This window comes from Dasypus novemcinctus, chromosome 5 (genome assembly GCF_030445035.2).
Source record: "Dasypus novemcinctus isolate mDasNov1 chromosome 5, mDasNov1.1.hap2, whole genome shotgun sequence".
Classification (NCBI taxonomy): domain Eukaryota; kingdom Metazoa; phylum Chordata; class Mammalia; order Cingulata; family Dasypodidae; genus Dasypus; species Dasypus novemcinctus.
Genome location: NC_080677.1, coordinates 158,183,839 through 158,206,158, shown reverse-complemented (window position 1 = coordinate 158,206,158; position 22,320 = coordinate 158,183,839). Strand labels below are relative to the sequence as shown.

Here is a 22,320-nt window from a genome sequence, read left to right as displayed (position 1 = left end):
ATTTTATCTGCAACAAATGTTCCACCACAGTGTGGTTTGTTGATGGATGTTGTTTGGGAATTCTGCACATGTGCATGATTGGTTTACAAGTTTACAACTTCTGTCATAAAAAAATACATTAAAAAAATACTAATAGGGTGGGTTGGGGGAAAATACACCAAATGTAATATAAGGACTATAATTAGTAAGATTTTGACATTATTCTTTAATAATCTTTAACAAATGTCTCACGACAATGCAAGATGTTGGTGGAAGGTTGATGCATAAGACCCTTGTATAATGTTATGCATGTTACTATATATTTATTGTTTATGTATGTTCATATATAAATGATATAAAGATAATAATAGTAATAGGTTGAGTTGGGGGCAAATACTTTGGTTGTAGTAATATTTTGATAATGCTCTTTAATCATTAGTTTAAAATGTTTAACAGCAATGCAAGGTATTGGTGGTAGGGTGAGTTATGAGAGTCCTGTATGATGTTATGTATTTTTCTTTTGTAAGTTCACAAGTATTACTATACACTTATTCTTTATGTATGTTTATGTGAGTGATATACTTCAATAAATTTTTTAAAAAGTGATACCTCCAACAGAGCAGTTTACAAACATAATCCAATAACTATTTTTGGAATTCATAAGCAATATCAAACTGCTACAGATGAACTGAGATTTAAAAAAATAATTTTTCTGGTTTTATTAAAATAAAACACACACAAATAACTAAAAACAAGTATTATATTCCTCAATAAAATTTTCAAAGTGAACAAACTCAAATTATTAGCTTTTAGATGAAGAAATAGAACAATGCTAGAACCCCAAAAACTTCCCTCATCCCTGTTCCAGACACTACACCTCCCGTCTGACTTCTAACTTAGGTTGGTTTTACTTGTTTTGAACTTTATATAGATGGAACTGTACAGTATGTTTGTTTCTGTAACTTGGTTCTTCTTATCAATATTATGTGTGTGAGATTCTTACAAGTTGTTACGTAGCTATAGTCCATTTGCTCTGATTGCTGTCTAGTAGACCACATTCACCCATTCTACTATGACAGCCTGAGTTTTCTTCCAGGTTTGGGCTGTTAGAAATGGTGGTGTTATGAACATTTTTGTACTTGTCTTTTTGTGCACATAATGTAGCACTTTTTATATCCTTTAACACTTTTGCATTGTGTTGTAATTATTATTACTCATGTCTGTTTACTCCACTAGACTTTGATTTCCTAGAGTGTAACCCTGGTGTCAAGTACATCACTTGGGACAAAAGAGTTTAAGCAATTTTTGTATAGTAAGGAACATCTAAAAGAAAGAGCCCCCTCTCCTTTTTTTCATTGCTTTAATGTTTATTCCTTTATGTTTCTTAAACTCTATAAATGTATTATTTTAATTTTCAAGTAGTCATGTGTAAGAAGTAGGTCCATTGTTAATTAAAACATCTTTAAAATACACAATAACTGAGAATCAAGAACGCTTCATTTAGGTATTGCACTGTAAGTACTGAGGAACATTACTTAGTGTTCCATGGGTGCAATTACAGGTTCATGCACTCGGAAGGCACTTTGGGAACTGATTCAATACATCACAGCCATCATTAACTTTCAGCAGGAGTTACCATATCTAAGCCAGCCTCCCCACATGTAAGTTTTTTTTTTTTTAAGATTTATTTATTTATTCATTCCCCTCCTTGCAGCTTGATTTTTGCTGTCTGTCCTCTGTGTCCATTCGCTGCGTGTTTTTTTTTCTTTCTGTGTCTGCTTGTCTTCCTTTGCTGCGTCATCTTGCTGCATCAACTCTCCATGGTGCACAGGTCATCAGCTCTCTGTGGCACGCGGGCCACTTGCCTTCACAATGAGGCCCCAGGACGTGAACCCAGGGCCTCCCATATGGTAGAAAGGAGCCCAACTGATTGAGCCACAGCTGCTTCCCTAAGTTACTTTTTAATACCTTTACCTGAAGAATCTTAGTTCTTTGTCCTTATGTAATTCTCTTTACAACCAGCCAATGGAAAATCAACAGCAATCACCGGCAGAAAATTCTTACTCACCATTACCTAAAGACAAACATACTATGAATTAATGTAGTACATAAGCTCACTGAAGAGTTGTCAAAATAAAGCCTTAGATTAGAAATAAACACACAATCCCTTTATAAATATATACGACTGAGTAGATTGGAACCTATAAACCCTAGATTAGAAATAAACATCCAATCCCTTTATAAATATGTATGACTGAGTAGATTGGAACCAAAAAAATGTAATAAAAGGCAAGATGGGAATGGCTCAACTGATAGAGCATCTGCCTACCATATAGGAGGTCCAGAGTTCAAACCCAGGGCCTACTGACCCACATGGTGAGCTGGCCCACATGCAGTGCTGATGTGTGCAAGGAGTGCCATGCCACACAGGGGTGTCTCCCATGTAGGGAAGCCCCACACACAGGAGTGCGCCCTCCAAGGAGAACCGTCCCACGTGAAAAAAGCGCAGCCTGTCCACGAGTGGTGCCAGAACACAGAGAACTGATGCAGCAAGATGATGCAACAAAAAGAGACACACATTCCTGGTGCCACTGACAAGAATGCAAGTGGACACAGAAGAACACTCAGCAAATGGACACAGAGAACAGACAATGGGCTGGGGGGGGAGGGAGGAGAAAGAAATAAATTTTAAAATCCTTACAAAAAAAGAGAATTTAAAAAATAATGAAAGGGAAAAAGAGTAGAGGAAGCAATATGTATTGAACACATAAAGTCTTTCTAGCTTCAGTAAATTATAAAAGTTGTCAGTGGGAAGCAGATTTGGCTCAACTGATAGAGTGTCAGCCTACCACATGGGAGGTCCAAGGTTCAAACCCAGGGCCTCCTGGCCCGTGTGGTGAGCTGGCCCACGCGCAGTGCTGATGTGTGCAAGGAGTGCCCCACACTAGGGCACATAGGGGAAACCCACGGAGGGGAAACTCACACACAAGGAGGGCAACCCATTGGGAGAGCCACCCCATATGAAAAACGTGCAGCCTGCCCAAGAGTGGCATCATGAACATAGAGAGCTGACGCAGTAATACAATACAACAAAAAGAGAGACAGATTCCTGGTGCTGCTGACAAGAATACAAGTAGACACAGAACAGACAACTGGGGGGGGGGGGGGGAAGGCGGTGCGGTGAGAAATAAATATTTTTTAAAAAGTTGTTAGCCTCTTACACTTCGCTGATTGCAAGTTGTGCCGGAAAAAGTCCAAGTTTTTTGGATTGACTGACTCTTGCTTTCCTACTTATTACATTGTAAAACGTTAGGCAAACCTGTTCATTTGGGCTTCTATTTCTTCATTCGTAAACATCCTACAGCGTTTTGGGAAAGGTTTTTGAAATACGCTTCAAACGCTTGCCAAACACCACAGGCTCGGTGACAGTATTTATTTTCTAAACGGCACTCTTGGCTTTCACACACATGACCTAAACGTTTAGTAAGCACCAACAAGTAACCAAAACAGCGTCTTTTGGCTCAAATCCAGCCAAACCAGGACTCCTTTCTCCCAGAAACAAATATGGTTATTTTAAGGAATACAGGCAGGTGCACAGCCAATAGAAAGAGAGATTTCCACCATCTCCGTTGGAGCTTGGGCCGGATGCAGACGCCGAGCCGGAAGAGGTGGGCGGAGCGCCGGGGCCCCCGCAGGCGACGACCGGAAGCGCCGCGGAAGAAGACTACATGTCCCAGAAGCCCGCGGGGAAGGGCGAGGGGCGGGCGTCGGGGACATTACCGGACGGGCCTTGCCCGGCAATACTCAGGTAAATGCCGGCACCGCGGCTCAAGGGAAGAGTCAATCATGGTTCGCACCTCGCCCTTGCCTAGTTTTGTTCTAGTCACCCCCCACTAACCCATCCTGAATTGACAAAAACGACTTCCCCAACCTGGCGTATTTCGCGATTTCCGGGCCCCTGAACTGTACTCCCCCAACCCATATCAGTCCCACCACGACAGGCCTGGGGCGTTTCCTGGACGCCTGAGGCCGGGGGGGCTGGCTAGAAAGGTGAACGCCAGGGAGCCCCTCTTTTGGGTCGACGGTAAAGAATGGGTCCTCGTTCATCCTCCCGTCCCCTACCCCCTATCGGCCCTGAGCAGGGCCTGGCTGGGCCGGGCTCCCTGGGGCTCGAGGAAGGGGTCGTCGGAGGAAGGGACCTCCCTCCCTGGCCGGTCTGCTAGCGGGTGACCCTTCCCCCCCACCCCCCTCCCGTCGGTTGCTGGCCGGGCGCCCTTGGCTCGGGGCGCGGAAGCTGTCCACCACCTGCAGGCCAAGTCCTGCTAAGCACCTGCACCCGTCGTCATCCCTAACCCGTCCAGATGCCCCAAAGGGTGGCAGAAGGATTGCCCTCCTGGGGCTACGTGGCTTGCCCAGGTGACAGGATGGGAAGCTCGCCCCACGCCTGTCCGGCTCCACAGCGCACTACCTAAAGGAGGGCAGGCTCTGGGGCCCGTGGGGTCCTGGGCTCACGCCCCCTGCACGCTCCGCCAGTCCCGTCCGGCCTCGGCTTGCCCAGGGCCGTTCCTTGAGCCAGGTGTCGAGGGTCCCCGGACCAATTGGGCCGTCGTCCCCGGCACGGTCGTCTCCTGGCCTCCATTCCCCTTGCCGGGGAGGGACGGACCCTGAGCGCGTAGGGCCGCGGGCGGGTGGGTGGAGTTTGCGGCGGGCGGCGGCGGCAGCCGGCGGGGGGCTCGCGGAACTCTGGGGCGGGGCCGGGGGAGGGCGCCGACAGGCCCCGCGACCCCGCGGGGATGGGGGGTGTGGCCGCCCGGCTGGGGTCCTGGGGGTGGGAGCGCGGCTCCGCGACCACCGGCAGCTGGACTGCCCCTGCCTTCTGCTCGAGATGCTCTTCTTCTCGGTGGGTTGTTTTTCTGTGTTCGCGGGCAGGCTCGTCGGCCTGGGTCACGCCCCGGGGAGGAGGGAGGATCGGGCCACTTGGGGCCGTGTGGACTGGCTGGAACAGGGCAAAGGGCAACTGACCCGCCGCGCTCCCGGGTCTCCTCCCTCTGGGGCATGTTGATCCGCGGCTGCGCCCCATGTTCCAGTTTCATGCAGGCTCCTGGGAAAGCTGGTGCTGCTGCTGCTGCCTGATTCCAGCCGACAGACCTTGGGACCAGGGCCGGCGCTGGTGGCTGGAGATGGCCGACTCGAGATCTGTGCACCAGACCAGATTTGAGGCGGCAGTGAAGGTGATCCAGAGTTTGCCGAAAAATGGTACGTGCTCTGGGCCCCAGCTGAGGAAGCCTGCAGAGGCTTGGGGCCCCGGTTTCTAAACCTAACCCCTGTAACCTTCTTTCTGGTTCTAGTCTTGCTTTTTTAACCTACTTTTTTTCAGCATTTAAAAGAAATGTCATTGAATGGGAGGTATCGAGTGTGAATTAATTACCTGCCGATTTTTCAAGCCATAGACAAATACATTGTCTGGGCTTTCAGCAGTTTATATTGGAAACAAAGACGTAATCAAGAATAAGCGGTCTTGTCACTTAGTGACTGCGGATTTGGATATGCTTAAAAAAATCTGTATGATGCCACATACTCATAACCTCTACAATCTAAGCTTTTTGAAACTTTTGATATAAAGAGAGAGAAAGGGAAAGAAGCTACTATATTCATTTGTAAATTGATTTAATTTAGTAAATATACAATTATTTATATTTACTATTTTTCTCTTTAGGTGTTTTCCAATTTTACTAGTGTTCTCTTTTTTGTACTCATATTGGACCTTCTTTGAAGCTTGGAAGAAAAGTCATTGAAGAGTTGTCCTCTTGTGTTTAATGTGTCATATCTATGGCTGCTTTCACGATTTTTCCTTTTATCTTTAGTTTTCAGCAATTTGAGTATCACGTGTCTAGGTGCGGTTTTCTTATTTATCCTGTTTGGATTGCAGAGCTTCTTGAATTTGTAATTTTGTGTCTTCAACCAAAGTTGGGAAGTTTTCAACCATTATTCATGTATTTTTTCTGTTCTGTGATAGTGAAGAGGCTTGGGAAGGGGGGCTTTTACTTCTGCATTATTGGAATTATTTTTCACAATAGACATGCATTTTTTAAAAAATGCTTTTATGAACTGCTACTCTGCCAGAGTTGCTAAACTAACTGAATATAACATGAATGTATTATTACAGTATTTAATACCATGTTTTCTACTTTCATTAATCATCATTTGGCCAAGTAGCCCATATTTACTCAACACAATTCATTTAGTAAATAGTCATGAAGTGCAGGTTCAAAAGGTTTTGAAAACAAATGAATATACATAAAATATGTTTCTTTTGTAACTTCAAAGCCACCTTTACTTTTTTCTCTCTGGTATATAACAGAATAGGGAATTGAAAGATAAGACAAAATGAATAAAATGGAAAGAAGTAATATAGAAGCTTATTTAGGTATTAAATTCAGGTGGGTTCATAAAAAGGCATGATTCTAAGAGTTTTATGTAAATAGTAATATAGTCCATTTACCCTTTTCCCCAAACCACACATCCAAAAAATTTTTTTGAAAATAGAAAAGATTTTATGTTTCTAGTCTGTTATGTTTGCTGGCATTATATAACCCTTATTAAGATATCTAAATGCATTTGTATTACATGACATCTAAGAAGGGTAATAACCGCAAGGTTAATAACCGCCCAATGGCCCCTCTGTTGGACAACATTCAGTAAACTCTTATTATTCAGATATTGTTCCAGAAACTAACTTAATATCAGCTGATGCAGAAATGTTGTTAATGAATTATTAACAATTTTTGAATGAAAATTTTTAAATTGTTTGGTCTGTCCTGAACTGTTTTGCAGTGGGTAAGATCTTATCAGTTTTTTTATTCCTTATTTGCTTAATCCTTATTTAAGGCCTAATAAATCCTGTAGCTCTATGTTTGGTGTATTTTGGTCCTTTAGATATTTAAATTCTTAGATAATATCTTAAGTACATAGAAATATTAAATATATGGCGTGAGTCTCTTTATGACAGAGAGGATAATTTATCCAGTGCCTTACAGGCAGGATACATTCAAAAAACATCCTGAGTTTTTGTCGTGACATCTTGTTATATACATATCTTGTACCTAACCCAATAAACTTTTTAAATTTTTATTATTTATTTTTTTAGGAGGCACCCAGGATTGAACCTGTGACCTCGAACATGGGAAGCAGACATTCAACCAGCTGAGCTACACCTGCTCCCCCCAATAAACTTTTTTTTAATATATATTTATTACAGTAATGTGAACTTACAAAACAGTCATGGACATGTGTGGAATTCCCATATAATAACCCCTTCACCAACACACCACACTGTTATGGAACATTTATTACAGATTATGAGATAATATCATCAGATTATTACCACTAACTATGGTCCATAGCATACATTTGGCATATTTTTTCCATACTCTCCTATTAACACAGGATATTTTGGGCATTGATGCAAGAATATTACGGTATTGCTATTAACTATAGTCCATAGATTATGTTAATTTTATTTATCTCATGCTTCTCCATATTCCCACTACCTTGCGATAGTGACATATATCCATTCTAGCAACTCAATAAACTTTTTTTAAAGATGTATTTTTATTTACTCTCCCACCCGCCATTGTCTGCTCTTTGTGTCCATTTGCTGTGCATTCTTCTGTGTCTATGTCTTCCCTTTAGGTAGCACTGGGAACTGATCCTGGGACCTTCCGGAGTGGGAGAGAGGTGCTCAATCTCTTGCGCCACCTCAGCTCCCTGGTCTGATACATCTCTTATTGTCTCTCCTCTTTGTCTCTTTTTGTTGTATCATCTTGCTGTGCCAGCTCTCTTTTCAGGCCAGCACTCCTGTGCAGGCCAGCACTACTGCACAGGCCAACTCTCCATGCACGTCAGCTTTCCATGTGAGCCACCTTGCTTTCACCAGGAGGCCCCAGGAATTGAACCCTGGACCTCCTGTGTGGTAGACGGGAGCCCAATTGTTTGAGCCATATCCACTTCCCCCAATACACTTTTAAACCTTATTTGATTGAAGATATGATGGGATAAGATTTTTTGATATTTTAAATGTAGATTTGTTATTCAAATAGATAACTTTTTTTAACTTTAGTTTCTCCATTTTCCCCCTCTGCTACGTAAAGGACTATATCATTTAAACACTGAATCTAATAGATACTCCTAAACATGCGTATATTATATAGATATATCTTTTTGTGATTTTGGAATTAATCATCTATTCTTGGCCAGCTGAAACACTAGCTCTCAGCTCATCTGTGTTTTAATTCCCACAATGTTTATCAATTACTAGCTTTGATTACTATATAATATCTGCTTATTAGGTGATCTATAAGTTTTAAAAAATATCTTATTACAGTTTTACTTTTAAAAATTAATGCACACATGTTAAAATTTAAAAACCACAGATAAAAAGGAAAATTAATCTGTAAATCTATCCAGATATAGCCTCCTATAATATTTTTATATATATATTCTCTTGTAGCTTACTTTTTCTGTATATCAATACTTATTTTGCAAAAATGGATCATACTATAGTTGCTGGTTTTTTTCATGCTATTATGTTTGTTTTTTGTTTTGGGGAGGTACCAGGTCTTGAACCTGGGACCTCGTACATGGGAAGCAGGCACTTGACCACTGGAGCTATATCCACTCCCCTATATACTTTTCTACAGTATTACTTTCAGGGCTCTCATTGTACGTATGTATCATAATTATTTAACCAGTTACTTATTTTAAAACATTTATATTCCAACTTTTTACTTTACTGAGTATTACAGTTTATAGCAACTAACAACCATAATTTTTGTTTCTATTAGACATAAATTAATTATCTGTACTATTAAAATATAAATCCATTATTAATGTACTAAGGTAATTTATAATCTGAAATTATCAATTGTATTCCCCAAGTGATCTGTATTTAATGTATGTTTTCAATAGGTTCATTCCAGCCAACAAATGAAATGATGCTCAAGTTCTATAGCTTCTATAAGCAGGCAACTGAAGGGCCCTGTAAAATATCAAGACCTGGATTCTGGGATCCTATTGGAAGATATAAATGGTAATTTAATAGAGACAGCTGTGAAAGAATGTTTATTTATGTGATGATCTATTCTGTCTATTAGATGTTCTCTGTACTAGATACGATTTTATCCTCCTGGGCTCTTAATACAATTTCACACAAATAAGATCTTGGGGAAGAGAGGAATAGAATAAGATAAAAAGATGAAGAACATTTCTATTTAGTTGGGCTCTTTTTTGTTTTTAATGCCAAGACCAACCCTCCAATTAAATAAAACAAACCAACCAACCCTCTTGCCTGCCAAGAAAAATAATCTGCTAAAAATAATTTGATCTGCCAAGAAAAATAATGATTCTTGCTTGTCAGATGACATTGTTTGCTTTGAACCTTTTAGATAGATAGCTAGGAACATGTTCGAATACTATCATACTATTTATGTAAGTCCCATTCCTGACCCAGTATACCTGAATAAATTAATTTGATTTTTCATATACTTAAAAGAATCATAAAATATCCAGAGATACCTCTGCCAGTTTTAAATACTGTTGAAGACTTTTCAAGTGTCTGACTCACGTTAGTTTCAGACTTTGTGAGCAGAATATGTTGATTGGTGAAGCATATCTTTTTTTTTTTTGAAGATTTATTTATTTTTTCTCCCCCCCGCCCACCGCCTAGTTTTCTGCTCTGTGTCCATTTGCTCTGTGTTCTTCGGTGACTGCTTCTATCCTTATCAGCAGCACCAGGAATCTGTTTCTTTTTGTTGCGTCATCTTCCTGTGTCAGGTCTCCATGTGTACAGCGCCATTCTTGGGCAGGCTGCACGTTCTTTCACACTGGGTGGCTCTCCTTACGGGGCGCACTCCTTGCGTGTGGGGCTCCCCTACGTGGGGGACACCCCTGTGTGGCAGGGCACTCCTTGTGTGCATCAGCACTGATATGGACCAGCTCCACACAGGTCAAGGAGGCCCGGGGTTTGAACCACGGACCTCCCATGTGGTAGGCGGATGCCCTGTCCATTGGGCCAAGTCTGCTTCCCTATCTTTTTTTTTCCTTTCCAAAAATCATTCAATATTTTTAATACTGATTCCATATTGTCATATTATATAGAACAAAACAAAAAATAATAATTTAACACATTGGGTTTCCCTTTTCCTCTTTCATTTGCATTGTATAAACAATAGTACTCTGTAGACAAGATGAAATAAATGTAAATGCTGTAGAGACATTTGCTTAATCATATTAGTTATTTGTAAATTTTTCTTTTTTTCCCAATTTTATGCTTTTTATTTTTTGTAGTTTTTTTTTTACAGATACATAATCACAGGAAGCATATCTTAAGAGCCAAATATTTTGATGCTAAATTTATTGACCCTGATGTAGAAGTGTCATCAACTTGTTTGGAGATTTCTTAGTACTATATTTTCCTCTAAGATCTTTATGAATAGTCTTTGGCAAAATAAGCTAATTGAAATAATCTATTGCTTAATTTGTCCATTTTGAGAAAATTTACTTATTTACTTTACATCCCCCCCCCCCCAATATTGACCTTTGATGGAGTTAAACTACCTCTGGAAAAGATGTGTGAAAAGAGAGATTTTCATCTTAGAAAGAAATTTCAGAGAGCTTGGCTAGTCTCATTATCCTTTTTTTTTTAAAGAAACTATTTTTACTTGTACACCAATGTCCACAGCAGCATTATTCACAAGAGCCAAAAGGTGGAAATAATCCTAGTGTCTGTCAATAGATGAATAAACAATATGTGATATATACATAAAATGGAATATTATCCAGCTGTAAAAAGAAATGCAATTTTAATACATGCTACAACATGTTTTAACCTTGACATCATTATGCTGAGTGAAATAAGTCAGACACAAATGGACAAATATTGTATGGTTCCACTTATATGAGAGATCTAGTATAAACAGATTCATGGTGACAGAAAATAGATTAGGTGTTACAGAAAATAGATTAGGCTGGGGGAGGGGAGAATAGGGTGTTGATTGCTTAATGGGTACAAAATTTCTGTTTGGGGTGATGAAAAGTTTTGGTAATGGATAGGGGTGATGATAGCACAAGATTATGAAGTAATTAATACTACTAAATTGTACACCTTCAGTGGTTAAAATGAGAATTTTGTGGTATATATAATATGTATATGTTACTACAGTAAAAATTTTTTTTTAAAAACCATTTTCATTTTTAGTTCAAGGATATAAATATATAAGGAAAATTTGACTTATGGAAGATAGCTAACAGTAATATTGTAATATTTTTGTAGCAATAGCAAAAAAGATAGTTTATCAATTCTAAGAGACAATTATAAGGAGGTAACTTGGGAATATGGGATTTTTCCTTTTGGAGTAATGAAAATGTTCTATAATTCAGTGAGGTGATGACCTCATAACTCTGTGATAAAAATGAGAGCCACTGAATATACACATTGAATGGCTTGTACAAAACATGGGACTGTATAACACAGGGAATCCAGTAGTGGAAGGTGGGCTGTGGTTAACGGGACAAATATGAGAAGGTTCTCTCATGGATAGTAGCAAAATATAATGCTAATATATGGTATTATATATAATACTATATATATATAATACTAATTATTAATAATAATCAGGTGGGTTGGGGGAAAAATACACCAAATGTAAGATATGGGCTATAGTTAGTAGTAATATTTTGATAATGCTGTTGCATAGTTTATTACAAATGTTTCACAGCAGTGCAAGGTTTTCGTGGTGGGGTGATGTATGGGAACCCTGTATGATGATATGCATGTTTGTTTTGTAAGTTCACAACTTTTACAATATACTTATTGTTTACATATATTTATATATGAATGATATACTTAAATAAAATTTTATTAAAAAAATGACACAGCTCAGATAAGACTAAGGTAATGAATAGTCTATAGTTTCTGTTAATAAATAGATGGGTTATATACTTACTAACTTTAAATACTATTTTTTAATTTACCAGTTTATTTGCTATATTTTCACCAAGGTGTCGCATTTAAAGAGATTCATAACATGGCTTTAAGTAGAGCTTACTTTAAACTAATGACCTTATAGTGTCAAGTATAAATTATCTCCTAAGCAGTTAAAAATCAGGTGTAGCAGCAAGATGACGCAACAAAAAAAGAGACGCAGTTTCCCAGTGCTGCTGACAAGAATACAAGTGAATACAAGCAGACACAGAAGAACACATAGCAAATGGACACAGAGAGCAGACAACTGGCAGGGGTAGGGGAAAGGGGAGGGAAATAAAATAAATCTTAAAAAAAAAAATCAGGTGTCATTATTTGGATATTTTCATTTCTAGGGATGCTTGGAGTTCATTGGGTGACATGAGCAAAGAGGAAGCCATGATTGCATATGTTGAAGAAATGAAAAAGGTAAGGAAAACAATTCACTATAGAAAATAAAAATATTCAGAGCAACTCTAATTTAATCAGGCAAATTAGCTGCTTTGTTTTAAGGAACAAAGAAAATTATAGTATATTATACTCCAGAATTCTAGATTATTGAATTTATTAGCGCTTTAGCTGTTCATCTAAAGGTAAGTGTTTAGCATTGATAATTGGGGGTTGGAAATGGTATGCCAAATATATGTTATGGTTGGTGGTAATTGTCTGATGATATTATCTCATAATCTGAAACAAATGTTCCACCACAGTTTGTTGGGAAAGGGTATTGTATGTGAATTCTACACGTGTGCATGATTAATTTGTAACTTCACAACTTCTGTAATAAAAATATATTTTAAAAAATGTGTTTATTCCTTAAGATGTATTACATTCTGGTGATAGGATTTTTCTCATTTGTTTTTCTTTTCATCTTCTCTATTTTTCTCTATAGTTAACTTTTGGAGAAAGTATAGGGATAGGAATCTTTTAAAATACTGATGTTCCTTGGTGAGGCATATGGAAAGTACCTAGACTGTCTTGAAAGCATATCTGCTTTGGAACCTTTAATTTAGGAGAAATAGATAACAGGACTGCTCAACAATCTTCTCTTATAAGACTTCACTCAAACAAGTATTGTTCTGTGAATGTGTTGATCCTTTAGAAGTAAGGTAGAGGAGCAAGTGTAGGTGTAGTTCAGTGATTTGAATGCCTGCTTCCCATGTACGAGGTCCTAGGTTCAATCCCCAGTATCTCAGGAAAAACAAAAGACAGGAAGGTAAAAATAACGTTCTTTTGTGTGTGTGTGTGTGTGTGTGTGTGTGTGTGTGTAACCTTTTTTTTTAAAAAGATACTTAGATTGCATAAAATGTTACATTAAAAAATATAGCTTCTTTTACGACAGGATATGAAAGTTGGTGCCCAGTATATATATATATATATTTATATAGCATCCTTGGGGTTGATTGAAGTCTAATGAGGATATTGATGTTCCTAAATAGCAGCCTCATTTTGAATGAGGCATAGCTGTCTTTTGAGAGGCCAGTTGGCTATGAAGTTCCTTCCTGAGGGCTTATGCCATGAGGTTATTTTTGAAAAACTGGCAACCAAAATCAACCAGAAAAAGCCCTTCATTTTAGAGACTTGGAAAGGAAACATACACACATGATCTGTTTTTATTAAAGACATTGATTTTTTATTTTGTAAATGGATAATGAAACAACCTTATGCGAATTACTATGTAGATAAAATTTAAACCTTATCTGTTAACACTACCCTAGAGTCACAAGCTATTAATTTGGTTAAGGTGAGAACCTAGTACATATATTGCCCCTTTAAAATTCTAGTTTGAATAAATTTGAGATGCATGTAAAAAAAAAAAAAGAGGTTCCCATATACCTCCACTCCCTACCTACCCCACCCACTCCTCTCACATAAACAACCTCTTTCATCAGTGTGGTACATTCATTGCATTTGATGAACACATTTTAGAGCACTGCTACACAGCATGGATTATCGTTTACATTGTAGTTTATACTCTTTCCAGTCCATTCAGTGGGTTATGGCAGGATATATAATGTCCTGCATTTGTTCCTGCAGTATCATTCAGGACAACTCGACATCCCAAAAATGCCCCATATTACACCTCTTCTTCCCTCCCTGCCCTCAGCAACTCCTGTGACCACTGTCTCCACATCAATGATACAGTTTCTTCCATTGCTAGAGTCACAATAATTCTGTAGTAGAATAATTAAAATTATGTTTTTAAATATAGTTTGAAAATCAGTGTACATTTGCTCTTTAGGATTATTTTTTATGGTATAAATTTCATTCTCTGCCTTTGTATTCAAGGATTTAAGGAACCCTCTTAATTTATATTTTATAAGGATATTGTTTTATAGAAAATATCCATGATTTGTAAATTGTCTAGTAAAATGTCACATAAAAAGTTGCTGTAGTCAGAAATTCTTTTAAAGTAATATAATAGGGTTTTAGCTTTGGGGGACTAGAGTAACTGTGGTTTGGAGGGAAAATCCATGCTTCTCTAAGTAAAGTTTATTTTTAGTCACAATCAGAGAGGAACATAAAATTCTATTTTCTTATTTATTTATTTATTTATTTATTTATTTCTCTCTCTCCCCTTCTCCCCACCCTAGTTGTCTGTTCTCTGTGTCTATTTTGCTTCGTGTTCTTCTTTGTCTGCTTCTGTTGTTGTCAACGGCACGGGAATCTTTGTTTCTTTTTGTTGCGTCATCTTGTTGTTTCATCTCTCCGTGTGTGCGGCGCCATTCCTGGGCAGGCTGCACTTTCTTTCATGCTGGGCGGCTCTCCTTATGGGGCGCACTCCTTGCGTGTGGGGCTCCCCTATGTGGGGACACCCTTGCATGGCATGGCACTCCTTGCGCGCGTCAGCACTGCACATGGGCCAGCTCCACATGGGTCAGGGAGGCCCGGGGTTTGAACCGTGGACCTCCCATGTGGTAGACGGACGCCCTAACCACTGGGCCAAGTCCGCTTCCCAAATTCTATTTTCTGTACAGATTTTGGAGGCTGTCATACAGGGAATTCCATGATATTTGGCCAATACTTGAATAATGTGCATTATGTCCATTGAATTTAAAGAGACATCAGTGTACTCAACCTTGACTGCATATGAGGGTCTTGTGAAAAAATAACTATATAAAAAATACATACACACACACAAATACAAATACCTCAGGCTGACCCCAGACTGATTATTTCAGGATTTCTAAGAGGATAGGATAATCACTGTCCTAGAGAAGGATTAGAATAGGATCTCATGAAGGCTAGAAACTGACAGGTATCATGACCGAGGGTATGGGCCATAGCTGTACTTTGACTTCCTCTCAAAACTGAGGGCTGTTTTTTATGGATTGACTCATGATGACCATATTTAGGAAATTTTAGAAAAGATCAGAGGGGAGCAGATGTAGTTCAAGTGCTTGAGTACCTTCTTCCCATGTATGAGGTCCCAGGTTTGAGCTCTGGTACCTCCTAAAAAAAAAAAAAAATCAAATGCCAATTTTTTTAACCTACAGTGGGTAGTATACTTTTCCAGTGATCAGCATACTCCAGATTGATTGTAGGATACTCTTCAAAATGTCAGTGGTGTTTGGGAAACTGAATTAGTGATGTCTGTTGAACAGAGAGTAGAGCACAGGGATTTGGATGGCTTTGAGAGAAGCTTTTATCTTGGACCAAGAAAAAAAAATGCCTGGAATTTAGTATTTCCAAAATGCCTGGAATTTAGTATTTCCTTTACAATAGAGTATACCTGTAACCTTTCCAGTGTTTCGGGTTTTTTTTTTAAGATTTATTTATTTTATTTATTTCTCTCCCTTCCCCCTCTCCCCCCCTCCCCATTTGTCTGCTCTCTGTGTCTATTTGCTGCGTCTTCTTCTTCGTCCACTTCTGTTGTTAGCGGCACGGGAATCTGTCTCTTTTTTTGCATCATCTTGTTGTGTCAGCTCTCCGTGTGTGTGGCACCATTCCTGGGCAGGCTGCACTTTCTTTTCACGCTGGGCGGCTCTCCTTACGGGGCGCACTCCTTGCGCGTGGGGCTCCCCTATGCGGGGACACTCCTGTGTGGCAGGGCACTCCTTGTGCACATCAGCACTGCTTGTAGGCCAGCTCCACTCGGGTCAAGGAGGCCTGGGGTTTGAACCACGGACCTCCCGTTGGTAGAAGGATGCCCTAACCACTGGGCCAAGTCCGCCGCTTCCAGTGTATTTTTATCATTCAGAAATGATGTCTATCACCCAGGAAAAGTGCTGGATAAACACAGAAAAATTACTGTGCTTTGGATGCTCGTCTTCTAGGCTTTGCCGTGGCTACTTGTGTCTCAACTATATTGTCTACTGAAATTCACATTTATTGAAAGAACTGCAGTACTCTGTGTATATTTGTTTAGTGCTGATACATCCTCCATTTAGTTAATTGTTCTGACTTTTCAAATCCACAACTTTATGGGACCAGGTAACTCTAGTTAAGGAAAAGTTTGAGAATGACATGCTCTTATAAGTTTTAATTGAGAGGAAACTAAAAGGGATCTGATTTGGCAGAGAATCAAAGGAAGTATTGAGTAGGGGTTGGGATGGGATGTTTGGTTACTTACCAGAGTCTCCTCAGTCAAATCTTCATATCCTTGCAGTGTGCTGACTTGTGTTTGAGTTATATTTCTGCAACTTTTTAGCTCTGACTTTGGATATGTCAAAGTGAACATTACCCTGTGGCTTCGTTTTTTTGGTTTGAATCTAATTCTCAGAATTATCATTGTAAACCAAATACATTACAAATTAACTATCCACAATTAGGTATAAAAGAGCCCCTGTCAAAAAATGACCCCACGGGAAGCGGACATGGCTCAAGCAGTTGCGCACTCACCTCACACATGGGAGGTTCTGAGTTTGGTACCCTGTGCCTATTAAAGAATAAAACAAGCAGACAACAAGCAACACAATGAGCAGAAACAGTGAACAACAACAACAAAAAAAGAGCAAACCAGTGAGGGAGCCATCTCAGGGGTGGGGTGGGGTGGAATAGTATATCAATACAGATGAATAAAATGAAAGTATAAATAAAAATGCTATTTAAAAAATGGCTGCAGCATCATAGTAACAATGATTTCCTTTAGAAAAAAAATTTATCATTTAAGCATACTTTTCACTCCTTTCCACTAATAGATAATTTACTATGAGCTGAAATATTAAATCATAATCATTAAAACCAGTTTTTAGGGAAGCGGATTTGGCCCAATGGATAGGGCATCCGCCTACCACATGGGATGTCCGCAGTTCAAACTCAGGGCCTCCTGACCCGTGTGATGAGCTGGCCCACGCGCAGTGCTGATGTGTGCAAGAAGTACCGTGCCACACAGGGGTGTCCCCTGCGTTGGGGAGCCATACACACACCCCATTAGGAGAGCCGCTTGCACGAAAAAGTGCAGCCTGCCCAGGAATGGCACCACACACACGGAGAGCTGATGCAGCAAGATGACACAACAAAACAAGACACAGATTCTGTTTTTAACATCTGTATAAACTCTTTCAGTGTGCCCCCCCACTCCGCCCCATTGTGGTTGTATTGATTAATATATCTGAGTTCAAAACCATAGCAGAGTTGCAGATTTACCCTAGACTACATGTTCTGTCCTGTTTCTGGTTTAGAAACAAAAGCATGTTTGACCAAGAATTTTAGAGTTCTAAACTAGATTGCCTATTAAATACCTTTAATGTGCTAGGCCCTGGAAATAAAGCAGTGAACAAAAACAGATGGAGGCCCTTCCTTATGGAGCTTATAGTCTGTTATGGCAGATAGGCAATGTGGCAGTAAAGCAGAGAGTGACTAAAGAGTTGGGTTTGCTGTTTCAGAAAGAATGTTCAGAATAGGTCTCTTGAGGATTGAGAGGCAGAGTGGGGTAGTGGCCAGAATATGGAGGTACAAGATATGAGTCAAGAGAACTGAGCTTAGTGGCCAAGTTTGAAATGAGCTGTATGACCTTGGTTAAGTCACTTTTCTTGCCTTTAGTTTCTTCAGTAGATTCCTAGGGAAATACCATTCTTAAACATGCTCATGTATCTAAAGTATCTAATGAGTTCCTTCCTCCTTCTGAAAAGTAAATCTTTAAGTAAATAGTTTTACTTAGTTTTAAAGATAAAAGTAGCCATTTAAAAACTGTCTATAAGCAGAAAAAATACACAAGAAGGATGTAAGATTTGGATTTCCTAAAAATAAAGTGTTCATTTTTAACTATAAGAGTAATATATGCAAATGTAGAAAAGTAAACATTCAAAGAAGTTTAAAGGAAAAATAATGAGTCTTCCCCATTCCCTTCATTTTCACTCCTCAGTGGTCATTGTAATTGTGTTTTGTAGATTCTTTCAGAAAATTGCTCTTTCAGTGCACACGTTTATATGTATGAGTATATATATGAATATAAATGAGTGTGTATGTATAGATACATGTACAAACATACATATACCCTATAGAGAATATATATATCCTTTTTTAAAAAAATATTTATTTATTTATTTATTTATCCCCCCCCCCACCGCAGTTGTCTGTTCTCTGTGTCTGTTTGCTGCATCGTCTTCTTTGTCTGCTTCTGTTGTTGTCAGCGGCACAGGAATCTGTTTCTTTTTGTTGCGTTATCTTGTTGTGTCAGCTCTCCATGTGTGCAGCACCACTCCTGGGTAGGCTGGATTTTCTTTTGCCCTGGGCGGCTCTCCTTACGGGGTGCACTCTTTGCGCGTGGGGCTCCCCTACGCGGGAGACACCCCTGCGTGGCAAGGCACTCCTTGCGCACATCAGCACTGTGCCTGGGCCAGCTCCACACCGGTCAAGGAGGCCCGGGGTTTGAACCACGGACCTCCCATTTAGTAGACAGACGCCCTGTCCACTGGGCCAAGTCCACTTCCCTATATATCCTATTTTTAAAAGAACTGGAAGAAAACACTAATGGTATCATATTTAACAGACTGTTTGACAACTAGCTTTTTTCCTGTAAAAAACAAAATCATAGGTATTTTTCCACTCAGCATATATAGAACTAATCGTATTCTTTTCACTATTTTGTGCTTTAAAAAAAAAAATACTGCCTTGCTGTTCAAGAACAGAGACATGATAATTTGACCCCTCACTTTTGTTTTATTTAACTTCAATGCCTCTTTCATTTAAGTATATAATGCATAATTTACAGATGATTGTGTAAAATTTTACAAGAAGCTTATTTAAGTATTCTTCAAAATGAACACTTTTATTTATTTATTTTTTTCAAAGATTTATTTTATTTATATCTCTCCCCTTCTCCCCGTTGTCTTCTCTCTCTTGTCCATTCTCTGTGTGTTCTTCTGTGTCCGCTTGCATTCTTGGCGGCACCGGGAATCTGTGTCTCATTTTGTTGCGTCATCTTGCTGTGCCAGCTCTCTGTGTGTGCGGTGCCACTCCTGGGCGGGCTGCGCTTTTTTTGTGTGGGGTGGCTCACCTTGCAGGGCGCACTCCTTGCACGTGGGGCTCCCCTATGCGGGGGACACCCCTGTGTGGCATGGCACTCCTTGCGCGTAGCAGCACTATGCTTGGAGTAGCTCACCACATAGGTCAGGAGACCCTGGGTTTGAACTCTGGACCTCCTATGTGGTAGGTGGACGCTCTATCAATTGAGCCACATCTGCTTCCCAAAATGACCACTTTTAGATCTTTAATGTACCTGACTTTTTTTAGGAGGTATATACATTACATATGTAATTACTATGAATGCTTTAGGGAGTCTGTAAATGATCTTCAATCACAAAATTTATTGATACGTTGGAAAATATTAGATTATTTGATACTGGTGTAGATTTGATGAATAGTTTGTGACTTAACAAGATTTTTCTATTCTGATTGCAGATTCTTGAGACTATGCCAATGACTGAGAAAGTTGAAGAATTGTTGCGTGTCATAGGTCCATTCTATGAAATTGTAGAGGACAAAAAGAGGGGCGGAAGTTCTGATTTAACCTCAGGTTGGATTATTTTATCTTTTTTTACTTAAATTTGTCAACTGCTAATGTTAGGCATTAATATTTACATAATTTTTCTTACTTTCACATGCCAGTCCGACTGGAGAAAATCTCTAAATATTTAGAAGGTAGGAATAATAAAATCCATGTAAAATTTTTCTGTTTATCAGTTTACATGCCAAAAGAATTCTACACAAACGTATGTAACTTATAAGCTTGTCATGCATGTTTCATTTCAAATCCAACTCATTTTATGAAGTTCCAAAATATTATAACCCTTATGCTTTTAACCTTAAAGCGTTCAGTTATTAAAAAATGATATGTACAAAATTGTGACAGAATTCATTATTTTGTTTTGGTAGGTTATATTTTCTCTTTTGTTTTGGAATTATATTAGCTGAAATGATTTTCTGGTTACTTTCAAAGTGGATATATTTTCAGTATCGTTTAACTATAGGGTAGCAAGCTAAAACAAGACATCAGTAAATTCAGTTCGCTTTTTTGTTGTTGTTAGAAGTTTGTGTTCTTATTCTCAGTAAATAATTAGAAGCCTTATATTTTGTTTACTAGCAGGGGTTGAATAATATGGAAGATTTGCTGGCATTAACTGTAAATATTATGCTTTACATTTTTTTCAAAAAGTAGAGTGAAATGGGCCCCAAGAATCATTTAAGTGAAAATTGTATAATCTTTACATAAAAAAGCAGCCTGGCAACACACTTTTTTGCTGGCATCCCTGTTTACAAGGCACCTTTTAATAATTGGTGGAAATTGCAACATTTCAGAACAGTACTCTTTCTGTCCTGTAGTAAGGCTTTGCAGTTTGTGTCTGCCATGGTAACAAAACCAAGTCCAGCGGATAGTGGCTGCTTACTGGGTACCTCTCTACCACAATATTCTGTATGTGATTTCTTGAAGGAGTCAAATATTAATAAATAATTCCCCTTATAGTTCATATTTATGCCAGAAAAAATATTAAATGTTTTCTCCGTGCGAAGCGTGTGGATAGGTTAGGTAGGGAGAGCAATAAGTCTGGACCACCTACTGGCCAGAGACAGATGTTTAAACTATTAATTATAAAATGAGGAAGAATGAATAATAGTAATAAATAAAGGCTCAGGTCCACAGCCTCTTAGCAATAATTTAAAAATACAAATGCTTTGAAAACCAAAGGATTTTTGTGACTCATTTGGCAGTAAAACCTTGATATGAACTAATTTAGGAGCAAAACCTGACCTGAAATGACATGAGGATATATTTTTTGTTTGTTTTTTCTTTTTTTGGTGAGGATATTTTTAAGTCTTTATTTTATTTAATGTGAATATACATATGTTTTACTATAAACATCTATACTTTTTTTTTTTGAGGTACTAGAGGCCAGGGATTAAACCTGGGACCTCGTATGTGGGAAGCTGGCACTCAGCCACTGAGCCACATTGACTTACATGAATTGGTTTTATCATTTGTTTTGCTTGTTCTTGTTTTTTTTCAGGAGGCATGGGGAACTGAACCCAGGATCTCCCATGTGGGAGACAGGTGTTCAATTGCTTGAGCCACATCTGCATATTTTTAGTGGCAGCCACTGTAGACACTGTTGGCGGTGTTACTTGATATGCAGAATTGGGCCTGTATGACATTTGCACAATTAAACCACTCTTGATTTCAAAACCTGTCTGGACCTTAGGGTTGTAAGTAAAGGACTGTATACCTGTACCATTCTGATGGACATTTATATTGTTTCCTGTTTTGATCTTCAAAAAATGGTGCTTAGAGTAACCATGTATATATATCATTTTACATATGTGAAAATTATCTCTAAGAAATGTTAAGAGTGAAATTGCTGGATCAAAGGTTGAGTGTTTATAATTTTGTAAGATATTACCAAATTGCATGACAGTTTTCAATCTTAACTTTTTAAATTTTTAAACAGAGCCTCTTGTGAAGAGTAGCCATTTAGGCCCAGTAGAACAGATGAATCAGTGTCACATGGGCTTTTTCATAATATGTATGTGCAGATAGTTTTGAAATTAGGAAGTTTGAGTCCTCCAACTTTGCTCTTCTTAACTTGATTAAATTTAAGTTGATCTTTTTTGGCTAGTCTGGTCCTCTTTTATTTCCATATGAATTTTAGAGTTAATGTCAATTTCTGCAGAAAGCCACAGGGATTTTGATAGGGATTGCAGTCATCAATTGTGGTTGTATTGCCATCTCAACATTATTAAGTTTTCTAATCCATGAATATGGGATGTCTTTCTATTTATATAGATCTGCTTTAATTTCTTTCAACAATGTTTTGTCATTTTCATTATATTACTTTGGTTAAATTTATTCCTAGTTATTCTTTTCAGTGCTATTACAAATTGAA

The 22,320-nt window shown here is 38.8% G+C and overlaps 1 protein-coding gene across 21 annotated transcripts in view; it reads left to right on the top strand.

Annotated features, from left to right (window-relative positions):
- Positions 1–3,638: 3,638 nt before the first annotated feature.
- The window catches only part of ACBD5 (acyl-CoA binding domain containing 5), a 55,901-nt gene continuing 37,219 nt past the window's right edge, over positions 3,639–22,320 (top strand). For 2 of the 21 annotated variants that reach the window (XM_071215484.1, XM_004470757.5), the window contains exons 1-6: positions 4,729–4,879; positions 5,067–5,235; positions 8,947–9,067; positions 12,355–12,427; positions 19,844–19,958; positions 20,051–20,083. In XM_071215484.1, coding sequence (XP_071071585.1) covers positions 4,865–4,879; positions 5,067–5,235; positions 8,947–9,067; positions 12,355–12,427; positions 19,844–19,958; positions 20,051–20,083 — 526 coding nt within the window. In that variant the 5' untranslated portion in view covers positions 4,729–4,864. Of the gene's footprint in view, positions 3,788–3,944; positions 4,652–4,728; positions 4,880–4,957; positions 5,236–8,946; positions 9,068–12,354; positions 12,428–19,843; positions 19,959–20,050; positions 20,084–22,320 lie in introns of those variants that run through there. The other 19 variants (XM_071215485.1, XM_012529935.4, XM_058297787.2 and 16 more) reach the window with 18 other exon arrangements.